Source organism: Andrographis paniculata, unplaced genomic scaffold (assembly GCF_009805555.1).
Source record: "Andrographis paniculata isolate CXL003 unplaced genomic scaffold, ASM980555v1 Contig26END, whole genome shotgun sequence".
In the NCBI taxonomy this organism is placed as follows: domain Eukaryota; kingdom Viridiplantae; phylum Streptophyta; class Magnoliopsida; order Lamiales; family Acanthaceae; genus Andrographis; species Andrographis paniculata.
Window position 1 is genome coordinate 86,753 of NW_026137557.1, and position 13,794 is coordinate 100,546.

A 13,794-nucleotide genomic window follows, 5' to 3' on the forward strand; every position below is an offset into this window, starting at 1 on the left:
GAGTGATGGGGGTGGATGGTGTGCCAATTGCCTCGTGGAGGAGGGGAGGGAGGGAGGGAGGGAGGGAATCATGTTCACTCAATCAAAATACAGCAGTTAAAAGAAAGGAGGAGGGTTTCAACTTGTTGGTTGGGAATGAGATTTCATTTCGTTTCATTTCATTTAGTTTAGTTTAGTTTTTCACTGGGAATTCAATTCAATTCAAGCCAAGCCACTTTTGGGAGGGGAGATGGCATTTTCATCCATGATCCATCCACCCCCAGCCCCCTTTCCCCACCCCGGGTCAAAGCAAGCAAGCCAGTAGCCGAATGAATATTTAATACAACTACCAGTTGATTTCTCCTCCTCCACATCTGCTACTACTACGGAGGGAAAGGCCGGGACATGCCATGCCTGCTGCCTACTGCCTACTGGCTACTGCTGTAGCAACCACTCTGATCACATCTGCTTTGTTTGGTGGTGGTGGCGGCGGTGGTCGTAATATGTAGTCTTGTTTGATACAAGCAGCAGCAGCAGCAGCCTGAGATGGATAGTCAATGTACTCGAAGCAGCCAACTGGAGCCAGGCATTTTCTTGATATCATCATCGTCGTCGTCATCTTTTATCCGGCGTTTTCTCACCGCCCCGACGCTGTTCCAATTCCCAAAATCAGCAAATGTGTTGGACAGGAGCACGCAGATTGAAGGATCCCTGTTATCCATGGCAAGTGCATGCCTTGCTGCCCGTTTTGCGGTCCCCATGTCGCCGTGGACCCTGCACGCTGCGAGCAAGGTTTTCCACAACACAGCACTCGGTGGCTTCAACGGCATCCCCATGATCAGTTGCTCCGCCTCCTCAATGCGCCCTGCCCTGCCCAGCAGATCCACCACGCAGGCATAGTGATCCTCTCCCGGGGCGACTCCGTACTCGCCGCGCCTCATGGACCGGAAATGTCGGAGCCCCTCCTCCACGTACCCTCCCTGGCTGCATGCGTGCAGCACGCATGTCAGCGTCACACCGTTTGGTTTCACCGCCCCCTCCTCTCCTCCTCCCACCGCCCCCTCCTCTCCTCCTCCCGCTCTCATCTGCTGGAATAGCTCCAGTGCCTCCTTGGGCTGCCCATTCTGTGCGTACCCCATGATCATCGTCGTCCAAGAGACCACAGAGCGATCACACTTGTGTTCGCCCATCCACCTGAATACCATCAGCGCCCCGTCCATGTCCCCGCATTTGGCATACATGTCCAGCAATGCATTGTTCACCGTCACATCATCACCACCCCCGAGCTTCACCGCGAGGCTGTGAAATTTCTCCCCTTCCCGCAGGCTGGCAAGGCTGGCGCAGGCGCTTAGCCCCGTAGCAAGGGTGAACTCATTGAGCCCTACTCCGGCAGCAGCAGCAGCCCTCCTCATCTCTGCAATCACCCCAAGTGCCTCAACAGGCTCCCCGTAGCTCAGGCACCCGGCCGCCATCTGAGTCCAAGACCGCACATCCTTGACAGGGATCTCTTCAAATGCTCTGAACCCATCTCCGAGTCTCTGGTTTTTCAAGTACATGTCCGCCAAAGCATTCCCTACACATCTTTCGCTCCCATGGCCGGATCGCACAAGGTGGGCATGAACCCGCAACCCCGTCTCAAGATCCGATAGCACGGCCAGGCCAGAGAGGACGGTAGCATAAGTGAACTCATCTGGCTGTACCCCCTGGCGGATCATCTTGTTCCAGAGCTGTGGGATATCCTGGCAAGCAAATTTGAGAAATCCAGCAAACATGGCATTCCACGAGACGATATCCTTGTGGGTGCACCCGTCAAACAGCAGCGCGGCAGCCTCCAACATGCCGTGCCTGATCAGGGCAGTCAAGAATGCATTCACCAAGAAGGTGTTGTTCGCAAAGCCGTACTTGATTATCAGGGCATAAACCTGAGATGCACAGTTGGAATCCAAGCTGGAGCACGCTTGGAGTGCGCTCACAAAAGTATACTCGTTGGGCCTAATGCTGCTGCTGCTGCGATGCATCTCTGAGAACAAAGATACTGCCTGAAGCGGAAAGGCTCTGCGCACGAGGCCCGCGATCAGCAGAGTCCATGACACCACATTCTTCAGGGGCATTTCCTCAAACAGTTGGAGGGCGCTGTTGAGGTCCCCCCCGGACCGGGCGTACGCATTCAGCAAATGGTTGTGAGACCGAACCCCTCCAGGTCCAGGTCCACCCACTTTAACGAGCTTGGCGTGAGAGGTTCTGGCTTTCCTCGACTCGGGGGAGTAAGTCTCCGCACATTCACGCAGGGACAGGGACAGAGCGGTAGCGGAGGTGTGGTGTTGCAGTTGCTTCCTGAGTTGAGGGACCAGAGTGGCAGTGGTCATAGCTGACTGGTTTGGAGTTTAAATAGAATCTGTCTCCTCCCCACGCCCTCGCCCCCAACAGCTCTCTGACTGACTGACTAATTACAAGCACACGTAGAGTAAGTAGTAAATACACATCATCCCGTCTGTCTGTCTGTCTGTCTGTCTCTGTCAGTCAGTCAGTCGGTGGGCGTATTCAGTAGTAACAGCAGGGGCGGAGGGAGGGAGGGGAGGACCGATTCATCAACCACAGCCCTACCAACCAGCGTGCTTCCATTCTTGCTGCTAGGATTCATCCACCAACTTATTATTTATTGCTGTTGTTCACACACGCGCGCGCGACATGACCCAACCCAACACAATCACCAACATAATACTATTCTCCACCCAGCAGATGCCCAAAAACTATCTACATACATACATACATACTTTCTGTAGTGTGGTACAACCACAATCATATCTGGATCCGTTAAATTTTCTCTCTTTTCCCTGACGAAAAACGGCACAAGAAAATTTATACAAGATGATTGTTTGTCAGCCCACACCAGCAGGTTGTCTGAACATGATCTCAAGTTATAATAGATCCGACAATCAAACTACCGAATTCTTCTGTCCTGCCCCACTCTTTCTTTAAGGGTTGGAACGAACATCCATGCCCATATTCGGGTTGGACGTGCTTGAATTTGAGTTGGATCTGCAGACACGTTTTCTGGGGTTTCTTGGCATTGCGTCGCTGGCACAACCCGGATTTTGATGCCCTGGCAGCTCCTCACGAGGCTTCTGCATTCGACCCCCTTTTGAATTCCTGCTCGATCTTCTTGAACTTGCAGAAAGTTGCTTCTGGCCAACTGTTCCAGTTGTGCCAAATGGCCCGAATTCATACTCTGCCTGGGGTTTCTTGAGAGTTGTAAGAGAAACTTGGGGACACGAATTCAGGTTCAAAGATTCAGCATTGGCCCTCAACTTAGCTACTTTCTCGGCCACTTCTAATCCACCTGACTTGCTGCTCATCTTGCCTCGACATTTACTCTGAGCATTTGCTGCCCAACAATCATCAACATCTGCATCCACATCATCTTGATGCACGTCCTGAAAATTTAGGTGCAGTTGAAACATCGAACTGAAGAAACTAAAGAGATACATAAGCAGACATTGAGCAACCAAAGCAACAACACATGGACCATGAAATTTTGAGATTATCTTCAAAGAAGGTAACTGTACAGTCATGCGGCAGAAAACAAAATTAGTAAGTAGAAAATAATAATAATGGGAATGAGAAGTGAAATGCTTGTGAAGTACAAATCCTTTAATGAAACAATACATTTCAACAGAAATTGCTACAGGAAACAATAGTTTTAAATGACAACCTTTCGCATGCACATCAACCCAAAGTAACCAGAAACAAAACAAAGAAAACCAGAAATCGCATCGAGCAGATTGATTTTAAGGAACTCTCTCATCAACAAATTAAGAAATCTTACCTCATTTGGCATGCTGATAAATTGTTGGGAGTCAGATGTGCTCTCACCATCTGAATCAGCCATCTCCTCATGCTCAAACTCTACATTTTCACCACTTTCTTCCTCGGAGTCACTCAACTCTTCCTGTTCCATTATTATTTCATGAAGGGAATCATCACACATGTCTTCTGAAACTTTCCTATTTCCTTTGTTCTTGGATGCAATTAGTGCAAAGTCACTTGAATCAAGCTCATCATCAATCCCATCTAGAGCAGAAATTCTCATATTTCTTGAATCTCTTGCACTTTCAGATTCTATGGGTCCAGACACAGGACCATTTACTGATCTCCCTGCATTCTGTATAGCCATGTTTTTGCTTCCAACAGCTTCTTGGTTTGTGGTTGTGAAACTTAAATGAATGTCCAAGTCTATTTCATTACTTTTATCAACATGGCTGACATTTTTAGCAGTTGACGCACTTGAACCACCTTGGAGAGATGGTTTGCGTGTGGACCCACAAGGACTTTGTGTTGCCGCATGTTTTTGCCTTGACTTTGTAGTAGACGGAACCCTTGCAGAGGCAGGATGGATTCCTATGGAGTTTGTATCCACATCATGAGTTTTTTGCAATAGGGGATGAAAGTCAACGACAGGTGAAGATGCATCTCTTTCAGGAGTTTTAGATGACTTGCTAAGAAAATTCACAGCGTCTCTTATATCGCGTGGATTATGAAAAAGACTCAGACTTAGCTGTGGCTGCCTTCCCGAAAAGAAAGTGAAGGAACTGGATGTGCTAGTACTGCTGCTCTGTGGATAATAAGGCACCTGACCATCTTGAAGAGCCTGAAATAACAGAGGATGCATCTGAAGATCTGCACCAACTCTCTCTGATGCAGATTTATCAACCATGGCATCAGAATGATTTGGTTGCTGCCGAATAGGAGAACTGAAAATGTTGTTCTTGCTAGGTCCACATTTCACTGAAGAAACAGCATCTGACTTCATAGTGCTTCCAGTGTGCTGACCCAGATTTTGTCCTGCCCCACCAATTCTCAAGGCAGTGCCATGCATCTTTGTGGCTGCTATTGCATGGGAACTTTGGAATGCTGACTGTGAAATAATCCGAACAGATGGAGGAAGATTTACTGGAGGTAAATCAGGAGCTAATTTCACCGTGCGTGCATTATTCGGTCTACGAGCTCGATACGGCCGCAGAACTACTTGAGAATAGGATGGCCTTGAAGTCACATAAAGTAATTTAGCTCCACAATCAGCCACAACACTAAACGCTAATAAAATGGGAGTTTGGCAGCAAGAGATCGCTTACCTCAAGTCAGCTGAAGACTTGGAACTCACTGAGGGTTGGACATATGCAGAACCAGCTTGAGAACCATCAGATTGCAAAGAAGTGGGAAAACTTGCAGAAACATTATTTTCAGGCATCCAATCTGCCAAAAATGCTTCATGAACATATGCTTCATCCTCCTTGTCCATGCGATTATCCCCACTATTAGTATCTTCAACAGCATTGTCAGTGCTATCACCCTACAAAGAGCATACTTTAAGGTGTGTTTTTTTATCAAACTATATAAAATTTCTATAATTCATCAAAAATTTTCCCCTAAAAAAGATCAACTCAAATGTCTATTTTTTTATATTCTTTATTATACTAAAAATCAATTTACGTTCAAAACATCACATCAACACTTATCTATATCATATCATAAAACTATTCCAATACAAAATTTTTACTATTTAAATCCCAAACTCAAAATCAAAACCCCCAAACAAACACACCCTTAGGATGTGATATAAATAAGTGTGGATATGATATTATTATGACTGATGTACACACAGGATTAGGAAAGCCATAATTGAAGTTCAATGGTTACTGGAAAATCATAACTTAGTTTCAGTAAGAGTCAACAGAAAAGTATCTGGCTATTAGCACAATAGCATGCAGCGCCAGAGAAGAAACACGATAGGACAATTGATATATATGAAGAGATACGATGCATGCACTATTCATGCATCATAACTGCACATTAATCCTGTAACTTAATGTTAGTCATTTTCGAAAATGAATCCTAAGTAAGGCACATATAGATGGCCAAAAAAAACAGAAAAATCCAATAAATGAATGCACCTCTTTTTCAGATGATGAATGCCAAGTTGAAGGACAAGCCTTGCTAGCTTTTCTTCTTAATTCATATAAACGCCGCTTTGCTTTTTTATTCACATCAGATTTATACGACTTTTGTGTGCCACAAGCAATGCGCCACTGCCTTGGAAGCAAGGAGGGATCTCTGTAAGGAACGAAAAATCTCCATATAGATATCCAGTCAAGTTTAAACTTTTTCAACCCCTGAAGTCATTAAATTAATGTATCATTGCCTGGGAAAGAAGACACGTAAAGAAAATTTTCAGCATATTGGCTATTGAAGAGCTTACCATTTCAATGCGTGCTATCTCCTCAGATGTCAAGGGGGAGTTTTTCATCCTCCGCACAGCCTACAAGACAAAACAACCCACTGTTGTATATGATGTAATACTTACTGGAAATTTTTAGACAATTCAGAGTAGAAATATAACTATATACCTTTATAGGATTTTCCGGTGCTTTTGATGATGCGCGATTCTTCTGCCTCACAAATATCTGTTCCCCAGAAAATATCATTTTAAGCAATTTCGCGCAATGACAATAGAACGGCATTTATTCTTCAGATGAACTTTTTTTCTTTATGATGATATTACCAATACCTTAAACCAATACAACAAGGCGAGATACAAATTTCAGGCTATAACATGTAATTAAATGTATCACCTGGTGCCTAGATTTACAAGGAAGAAACCGTAGCTGTATGGCTTTCCAGTCAGTATTATATTCCATCAGTCCCAATGCTAATAATCTGCATAACATTCAATGTAAATAAATTTTTTGTGACATCACCCTGAATATTTCTCCATGTAACTGTCTAAATTCAACAGATATGTTAATCTGCAAAATAGATAACTTCAACTATTTTATTTCCACAAAATGACCCAGAGAATATCCTTAAATGCACAACCCATTCGTTGTAAGCAACAGTGAACATCGGCGGACCTATTAAGGAGCAAGGGGGGTGGGGGGGGGGGGGGGCAATATAGAAAAAAGTATTGAAGGAGAGCACAGAAAAGGAAAAATATAATGAATAAAATGTAGTGATTTCGTTATCTTCCATGTCACAAGTAATCTAACAAAATCCAAGGAATATTGAAAGAGTGAACAGGAAAGAAAAAAATAAAAATAAAGATTACAACTTACTCATCCTCAGCATCAGTAAAAAGCACCCGCTTTGCAAGTGGAGCCGGTGGTGGTTTATGAGGATAAAGGGCAGGGTTGAATAATGGCCGAAACCTCTGAGCTAATTCAGAAATCTCTTTTGGAACAAGAGCAATGGATTGGTTTTTGGCTTTTTCTAGCAGGGTTGCTGCCATTGTCTTCTTGGGCATTTGATTATTGGATGAAGAAAGCAGACCACTGGACTCCGGGGGAGGGTTCTCCATATTACCTTGACCATCAGCTTCAGCATTACATGAAGAACTGCCGAGAGGAAAAAGGGGTTCCTTTTGTTGTTGAGAATCAAAACCAAGCTCAATTTGATATCGCTCATGTGCTTGGACAGCTGCCAAACATTCCACAGAGGTGCAAGTGCATTAATACAAGATTGAAAGATCATGAAAGTACATTATATTTAATATGATATACCTGAAGAAACATCATTTATATAATTTTCAACTAATCTGAGCGGTGCTACATCTATAACAGACAGCACTGGACCGGAAATGTTTGGCACCCACAACACAGCTTGAGAAGAGCCTGCCTGCTCATCTGCTAGATTAGCAGGTGAAATAGGAAAGGAAGTGATATCAGAATGCAGCTCTCTGTTGCTTCCAGATGGAAATTCATGTTGTTGGTTCTTATTACTGCAATTCTGTGGTAACATTTTGTGGACCTCATTTGGCAAAGATGGATGAATGTGTGGAGGGAAGAAGCAGAAGCTTGGGTATGGCAATGTTCTCCATGCTAGTAACTGGTCACGTTTCTGAAGTAACTCTAATATTAATTCCTTAGTTTGAGCAGTAATATGGTGTTTAAGAGGCTCAAAAACACAGATGGAAAACACCTGAATGAGTAGCTGCACATGCTCGTGAATCAGACAGTGCAACTGCCCTATCTGATGTGGGGTGAATCCACAGTTGAAACCATTAGGAGGGGTATAAGATGGACTAATGTTGGGTGAAAGGTATTTACCATCAAGAGTTGGTTGAGATCCTAACGATGCAAATGGTAAAAGGGGTCGCAATGGTCTAGTCAACTGTCCTGAAAGTTTCACGAGCTCGTTTGAAGTTCTTTGGGATCTATTTCGCCTAGTCCTTCGCCGTTCTTCAATCTCTTCAGGTTCACTTTCGAGTGCCTCTTCAAGCTCAAGCTCAAAATCAACATCATTTTCTTCATCTTCATCATCAGCATTTGCACTCTCTTGTATGTTGAGATAATCATCACCTCTTAATACAGCTGCAAGGAATTTTCTATATTCTTCCTCATCATCAACATTTTGAAGATCCTCCTCATCATCAGTTTCTTGAAGAAAAGTTTCAAGTTCATCAAGTGTGAAATTTGCAAGAGAATAACGAGCCCTAGTCCGCATACAGATAGCACCCTCACTATCCATATCCAATTGCGGTTTCAGGAAATCTGCATTGTTGCCAACATCAGTAAGGCTGAGCAAATCATTATCCTTGTCATATATAGCCCCACCTTCAGATTGAGAAATCAATAATGATTCACTATCCACAGATACAGCATTGGACTTATTTACACATACTTCTGCAGGAGAAACTGTTCGCATCACCACATCCTCATCTTGCAGAACTGTTCTACCAGTATGCATAATTTCTACAGAAGGTTTTCCTTTACTGTCAGTGACATCCGTATCCACATCTTCAACCTCAGAACTGAGGCTAGAGGAAGCTTCTATAGAATTAGTGTCTTTCAAGAAAGGATTGAAATCTGCATCCTCTTCCTCATCCTCTTCCTCATGCACATTGGCAGTTGTATCACCATCCCTTTGCATGTTATCTTCTGCATCCACTTTATTCTCGAGCAGTGATGGGCAGGACTGGGGATTTTTAGGTATAGTGGTACAATCTGGAAGAGCGTCTTGGTGAGTCTTGTCTTCAGCTTCCATAGATCCAGAAGTTGAGCAACCAATCATTTTGATGAAAGGATAAGACAGGAAGACTCTGGACTATGCATCAAATCTAAGAAGCATTTACACTAGCAATTTTACAGAATAATCCTGCTGAATAATGGATGATCGATCACTCATAACTGATTTTTGACTGACCCCCTAATATGGCACATGTGTAATAGAATTTGGCGTGGCTCAGTGCCCCTGTTCTTTATTGGACATACAGCTCCAATCCTGCATGTAAAAAAGTTCAACATCCATCCTAATTTTTTTTAAAAAAAAAAAAAAAAAGAAGAAGACAATGGTTTGATCACAGCATTAAGATAGAAGAATGCTCATCAATCAATTATGCAGGTGATGCGTCCCTCAATTGCATTCCCTGATAAGAGCAACGGCATAGCCATAGTAATCAGAAGCGAGGACAGGCAGAATAGAGATATGGGTGGAGCTGCGGCAGCAATCCCTAACAGAGAGCCAGCCAGGGTGAAAAGTAAACGGCATACCGGCGGTCTAGAATTCAAGGGCGGAAGCGGCAAAGCAACTTAGGTGTCGGCTATCTTCCGTCCTCGTCCTTGATTTTAGCCTCAATGAATGCTGCCGAGTTGATTCTTCTCCAAAGCTAACCTGAACCCAGTTATGTGTAAGAGAGGAGAAATGGTAGGTCGTTCCCGCCCCCTCCCATTGTAGGCGACAGTTGCGTAGTGCAATCGCGATTCCGAAACTTACCAGGGTGTCCGGGTGAGGATGGGTTTCAAGCTTAATTGGTGCAGGCAGGGTGGGCGTGAGTGAGGAGGAATGCTTCCATGATGGTTGAGAAGACCGTTCCGATGTTCCTTCCGTCCTTCCCTTCGTTCACCCTTCCTCCTCCCTCCTCTTCCGATTTGGAGGCAAAGCCGAGCCGAGCCGAGCCGGAAATTATCTATTTGGGCTTTTTCTGGTTTTACAGAATGGGCTGGGCTTTCAATATTATTATTAGTCCCTCTTACCGGGCCATTGACTCCCTTCTCTTAAAACGCGCAAACAAAATAAATAAATAAGAGAAAAAAATATGTATATATATAGAATCCTGATAAAAATATCCTTAACCAGTTTCGGTGAAGTGCAGATGGATGATATGATCAGATACTGTGATGTATTCCGTGTGTGTGTGATGAAAGTTTATTCCTGAAGCGCGGATGGGTGTGTTGGCGGGAGGTCCGTTTCTGGAGGAATATACTATTATTATCATCTTTAATGTCGTTGTAGTCCCATCCCATTTGCTTTTTTATTATTAGTGTTTTCGCAGCAGCGGGAGCATTCATGAGCAATAAAGAAAGACTGAAGAAGACTAGAGGTGGAGGAGGAAGTCAAAATGAAGCTCCAGGTCTTGGGGAGTTGTTGGTTGATGATGATCTGATCTGATCTGATGATATTCTACACTGTCATTGGATTGGATGAGGAGGAAATTAAAATAAAGAGAGGGGGGGGGGGGGGGGGGGGGGGGGAAGGATTTCTTTTGCATTTCAGTAATGATTTGTTTGTATGATTGAGATACAGCTTTCGTACGAAAAGTGTAATAAACAAGTGCACTTGATGCTGCTGAGGAGGAGGAGGGGGGGATTGATTGGTCAGCAGATGCAACTCTGATATAGACAAGTTGCAAATACTACTACTACTTCACTACACACACTGCTAGTTGTATTTATTAATTAATTACTTAATGGGAGTAAGGTTTGGGGTGGGGTGGGGGTGACGCACCCAACACAGACGTCAACCCGCTCTCGTAATCCCATCCATCCACCCATCTATAAATCCCAGTGACTCGTCGCTCGATCAGTCCCATCCCAAGGCAATTATAGACGGCAGTTGGATCCGTGTATAGGATCGATCGATAAGCGGCGGATGAGTGTGTGTGTGCGCGCGCGCAGCAGATGAGAAGAAGAAGAAGAAGAAGAAGGCAATAATCAACAGAAACAAGACGACGACGACGATGATGATGCTGCTGATTGGAAACGGCGGGAGAGTGAAGGGGGCCGCGCAGGTGCTACTTCTGTCCATGGGCCTCCTTTCCACTCTGCGTACGGCGGCGGACCTACTGCTCCTCCTCATCAAATCCATGCCCATGCCCATGACCAACCAGAGCGCCAGCACCTCTTCCTCCTCCTCCTCTGTAATCAGCATCATCAACAATCTCTGGAATTCCTCAATCAGCAGCTCTGCTATCTTGTCCTACTCCTCCCCGCTCTCCTTCTTCTGTATATTCCTGCTCTCTCTCATTGCTATTTCTATTGCTGCTGCCTCCTCCTCCTCCTCCGACCATGATGCATATAGTGATGGTCCTGTTGAAATATTATTCGCCGCCACCGCTGCTGCTAGAGGAGATGGAGGTCATCACGATGACCCAGCACCAGCAGCAGCAACTCATGCTCATGATGATGATGATGATGATGACGAGTCTGAGCCGCTGCCAGCAGCTGATCACCCCACCCGAGTCAGCCCTCCTCCCCCCCGTCCTCCGCCAATTGGTTCACTTGCAATCAGGAGGGAACCAGCCGTTGTCGGATCAGCTGCAGCAGCCCCTGCACCACCCAATAATAACAACAATCCACCGACCCCACCACTACTACTATTACTATCTTCATCATCACCTGAGGACCTGCAGGAGCCCCCCCTTTCACCTGCAGAGGCCAAGAAACTAGCATGGTCGCTCGCTCTCTACCCCTCCTACTCCTCATCTGAAACTCATGAAAATAGTCACCACCACCATGATCCTCATCCTAATTTCCAGGCCAGGGAGGAAGCAGCAGCAGAACAGGATGACGGCACCATTGAATCGGCATGGAAGGCAATAATGAAGAAGGGAGACCAAATTTGTCCGCCTCAGAAGATGATCAGGAAACACCTGAAGAGGAGCGAGGGGGCATGGGAGGCTCCGCCAGAGCCTCCGGTGCCTGTGCGCCGCCTGGACTCGGAGAAAGTGCTGCCCTCCAAACCCATATGGAAAGAGCTGAGGAAGTCCGTGACATTCAACGACTCAGTGTCGATGCGGCGGCGAGGCGGCCTCAGGGTCGACCCTGCACTCAGCAAGCAGGAATTCAACAAGCTGGTGGAGGACTTCATCAACAAGATAAATCATGACAGGAGGCTGCAGAGTCAAGAATCCCGCCAGAGGAGGGCCTTGGAAGAAGAGCTCGCTATTGGGCAGGATCACACCTAGCTTAAGCTAGCTAGTCATCATATCCCTTGTATCTTCTTGTCTGTAGCTATATTCATTTCTTCTTTCCTTAATGAGCTTAGCAATACCATCATCCATGAATGCATGTTCTGTTCTGTTCTGTTCTGTTTATCATTAATTCTGCAGGCTAAATATATTCGAAGGTAGTATCTGCTTCATGCTTGGCAATGGCACACAATGTCTTGTCCTGTCTTGTCTGTAACTACATCAAGGTCTTCTTAATGGAAATGCTGCATCTTACAGTATCTGCTTCAATTCATGCTTGGCAATGGCGCGGCATCCATTCTCTATATAGAGATTCATCATACTATCATTGGAGCAAATGCTTCTTGTTAATATCGTTATTCTGGGCTAAACAGATGGGCTTGCCTTCCATAATTGGGCCGGGCCCACTTATACAAATTCAACTTTTAGCTCTATTGTCATTCTCATCCCAGTATATCGTTGCGACGGAGTGGAGGAGGAAGAAGCGAGCGAGTTCCTCTCCGCGTGGGTTGAGTTGAGGGAGATGTCGGAGGCGTACCAGAGGGTGAGGGGCGGCAGGCTGGCCTTCAAGGGAGGGGAGCTCGCCACCCGCGATAAGCCCATCGACAAGAAGAAGAAAAAGAACAGGAACAAGGACAAGCTCATCGACGACCCCAGCGACCCCAGCCTCAAAGTTGTCGACTCCGCCTCCGCTGCCGAGGATATTTACACAATTGATGCCGCTAAGAAGATGAAGTACGAGGATTTATTCCCCGTCGAGGCCAAGAGGTTCGGCTACGACCCCGATGCCAAGGTTAAGTCCGTTGAAGAAGCCCTAGACGATCGGACCAAGAAAAAGGCCGATCGCTACTGTAAATGAGCCGAAGCGCTCTGGAGAGAAGCAACTCGTCCTAAACTCTCTGCTTAAACATCAGTTGGACGCTGATTACTGATTCCTGGAATGGAATAGAATGTGATTGTACTAGTATCTTCGTGTATCTTTCCTCCTCACCACTTCGTTTAATTCGAGCAGCATAATTTTAGGAGTTTTATTGAGCTTCTTGATTATTGATTCATTCTATTTGATTTATGCTCAGTATTTGGCCAAAGGTGGGAATTTCAGAGAAATCAAATGGAGAAATGTTTGCTATAAGGGAATCATCCAGAGGGAAGTTTTCTACTGTTAATCTGGCCGGGGATATGGGCGATTGTCAATTATTCTCTTAGCAACACCCTGATGTCTATATTAGTAAATCATCCCCGATCATATGAGAGTTTTCGGTTGCTATTTACTTTATGTTTCAGCTTGGTCAAAACCCGTGTGTGATTGAATAAGATCAGTTTCAGAATCTAGCCTTCTGTAAGTCTATTTTGAATGGTGGGCTTCAAGATTTTGAATAGTAAGCCTGCTATAAGCTTGCTTTTACTCTGGGTTGGCTGACAAGGATGTATGGTCATGTCGGTTCTATGTTTTTCACAAGTTGATGAATTGCTAGATATTATTCCGGAAGCTGGATGACTGTTTGCAATCTCTGCTATATTTATGTTGTTGAGACAGTAATCAGTTAGTATGCATTACATCCTGTTCTGTATGCTGT

The 13,794-nt window shown here is 45.1% G+C and overlaps 3 protein-coding genes across 5 annotated transcripts; 1 reads left to right on the forward strand and 2 right to left on the reverse strand.

Moving 5' to 3' along the window:
- Positions 1 to 55: 55 nt before the first annotated feature.
- LOC127246115 (pentatricopeptide repeat-containing protein At4g33170-like) lies at positions 56 to 2,647 on the reverse strand. The gene has a single exon (XM_051267344.1). It carries the CDS (start codon positions 2,343 to 2,345, stop codon positions 534 to 536), a length of 1,812 nt encoding a protein of 603 aa, XP_051123301.1. The 5' UTR covers positions 2,346 to 2,647; the 3' UTR covers positions 56 to 533.
- A 138-nt stretch (positions 2,648 to 2,785) lies between these two features.
- LOC127246113 (uncharacterized) lies at positions 2,786 to 9,911 on the reverse strand. 3 transcript variants are annotated; one of them, XM_051267339.1, is made up of 13 exons: positions 9,745 to 9,911; positions 9,522 to 9,642; positions 9,333 to 9,397; positions 9,175 to 9,252; positions 7,533 to 9,088; positions 7,089 to 7,449; positions 6,609 to 6,693; positions 6,384 to 6,440; positions 6,236 to 6,295; positions 5,931 to 6,149; positions 5,112 to 5,329; positions 3,806 to 5,021; positions 2,786 to 3,413 (listed from the first exon to the last, which is right to left on the reverse strand). In XM_051267339.1, exons 5-13 carry the CDS (start codon positions 9,040 to 9,042, stop codon positions 2,955 to 2,957), a joined length of 4,185 nt encoding a protein of 1,394 aa, XP_051123296.1. In that variant the 5' UTR covers positions 9,043 to 9,088; positions 9,175 to 9,252; positions 9,333 to 9,397; positions 9,522 to 9,642; positions 9,745 to 9,911; the 3' UTR covers positions 2,786 to 2,954. The 3 variants fall into 3 exon arrangements, with proteins under 3 accessions (XP_051123296.1, XP_051123297.1, XP_051123295.1); XM_051267340.1 differs by lacking the exon at positions 9,333 to 9,397; XM_051267338.1 differs by having other exon boundaries at positions 7,533 to 9,252.
- A 2,742-nt stretch (positions 9,912 to 12,653) lies between these two features.
- Positions 12,654 to 13,712, forward strand: LOC127246111 (uncharacterized). Its single transcript, XM_051267333.1, has 2 exons — positions 12,654 to 13,191; positions 13,294 to 13,712. The coding sequence occupies exon 1, from the start codon at positions 12,741 to 12,743 to the stop codon at positions 13,074 to 13,076; it is 336 nt and encodes a 111-aa protein (XP_051123290.1). The 5' UTR covers positions 12,654 to 12,740; the 3' UTR covers positions 13,077 to 13,191; positions 13,294 to 13,712.
- Positions 13,713 to 13,794: the final 82 nt, after the last annotated feature.

Coding starts and splice junctions, on each gene's coding strand:
- LOC127246115 (XM_051267344.1), bottom strand. CDS start 2,345: ATGACCACTGCCACTCTGGTCCCTCAACTCAGGAAGCAACTGCAACAC.
- LOC127246113 (XM_051267340.1), bottom strand. CDS start 9,042: ATGATTGGTTGCTCAACTTCTGGATCTATGGAAGCTGAAGACAAGACT. Junction 6,694..7,088: donor TTTACTGATGCTGAGGATGA/GTAAGTTGTAAT, acceptor AATGTTATGCAG/ATTATTAGCATTGGGACTGA. Junction 5,022..5,111: donor AAGTCTTCAGCTGACTTGAG/GTAAGCGATCTC, acceptor TGTGACTTCAAG/GCCATCCTATTCTCAAGTAG.
- LOC127246111 (XM_051267333.1), top strand. CDS start 12,741: ATGTCGGAGGCGTACCAGAGGGTGAGGGGCGGCAGGCTGGCCTTCAAG.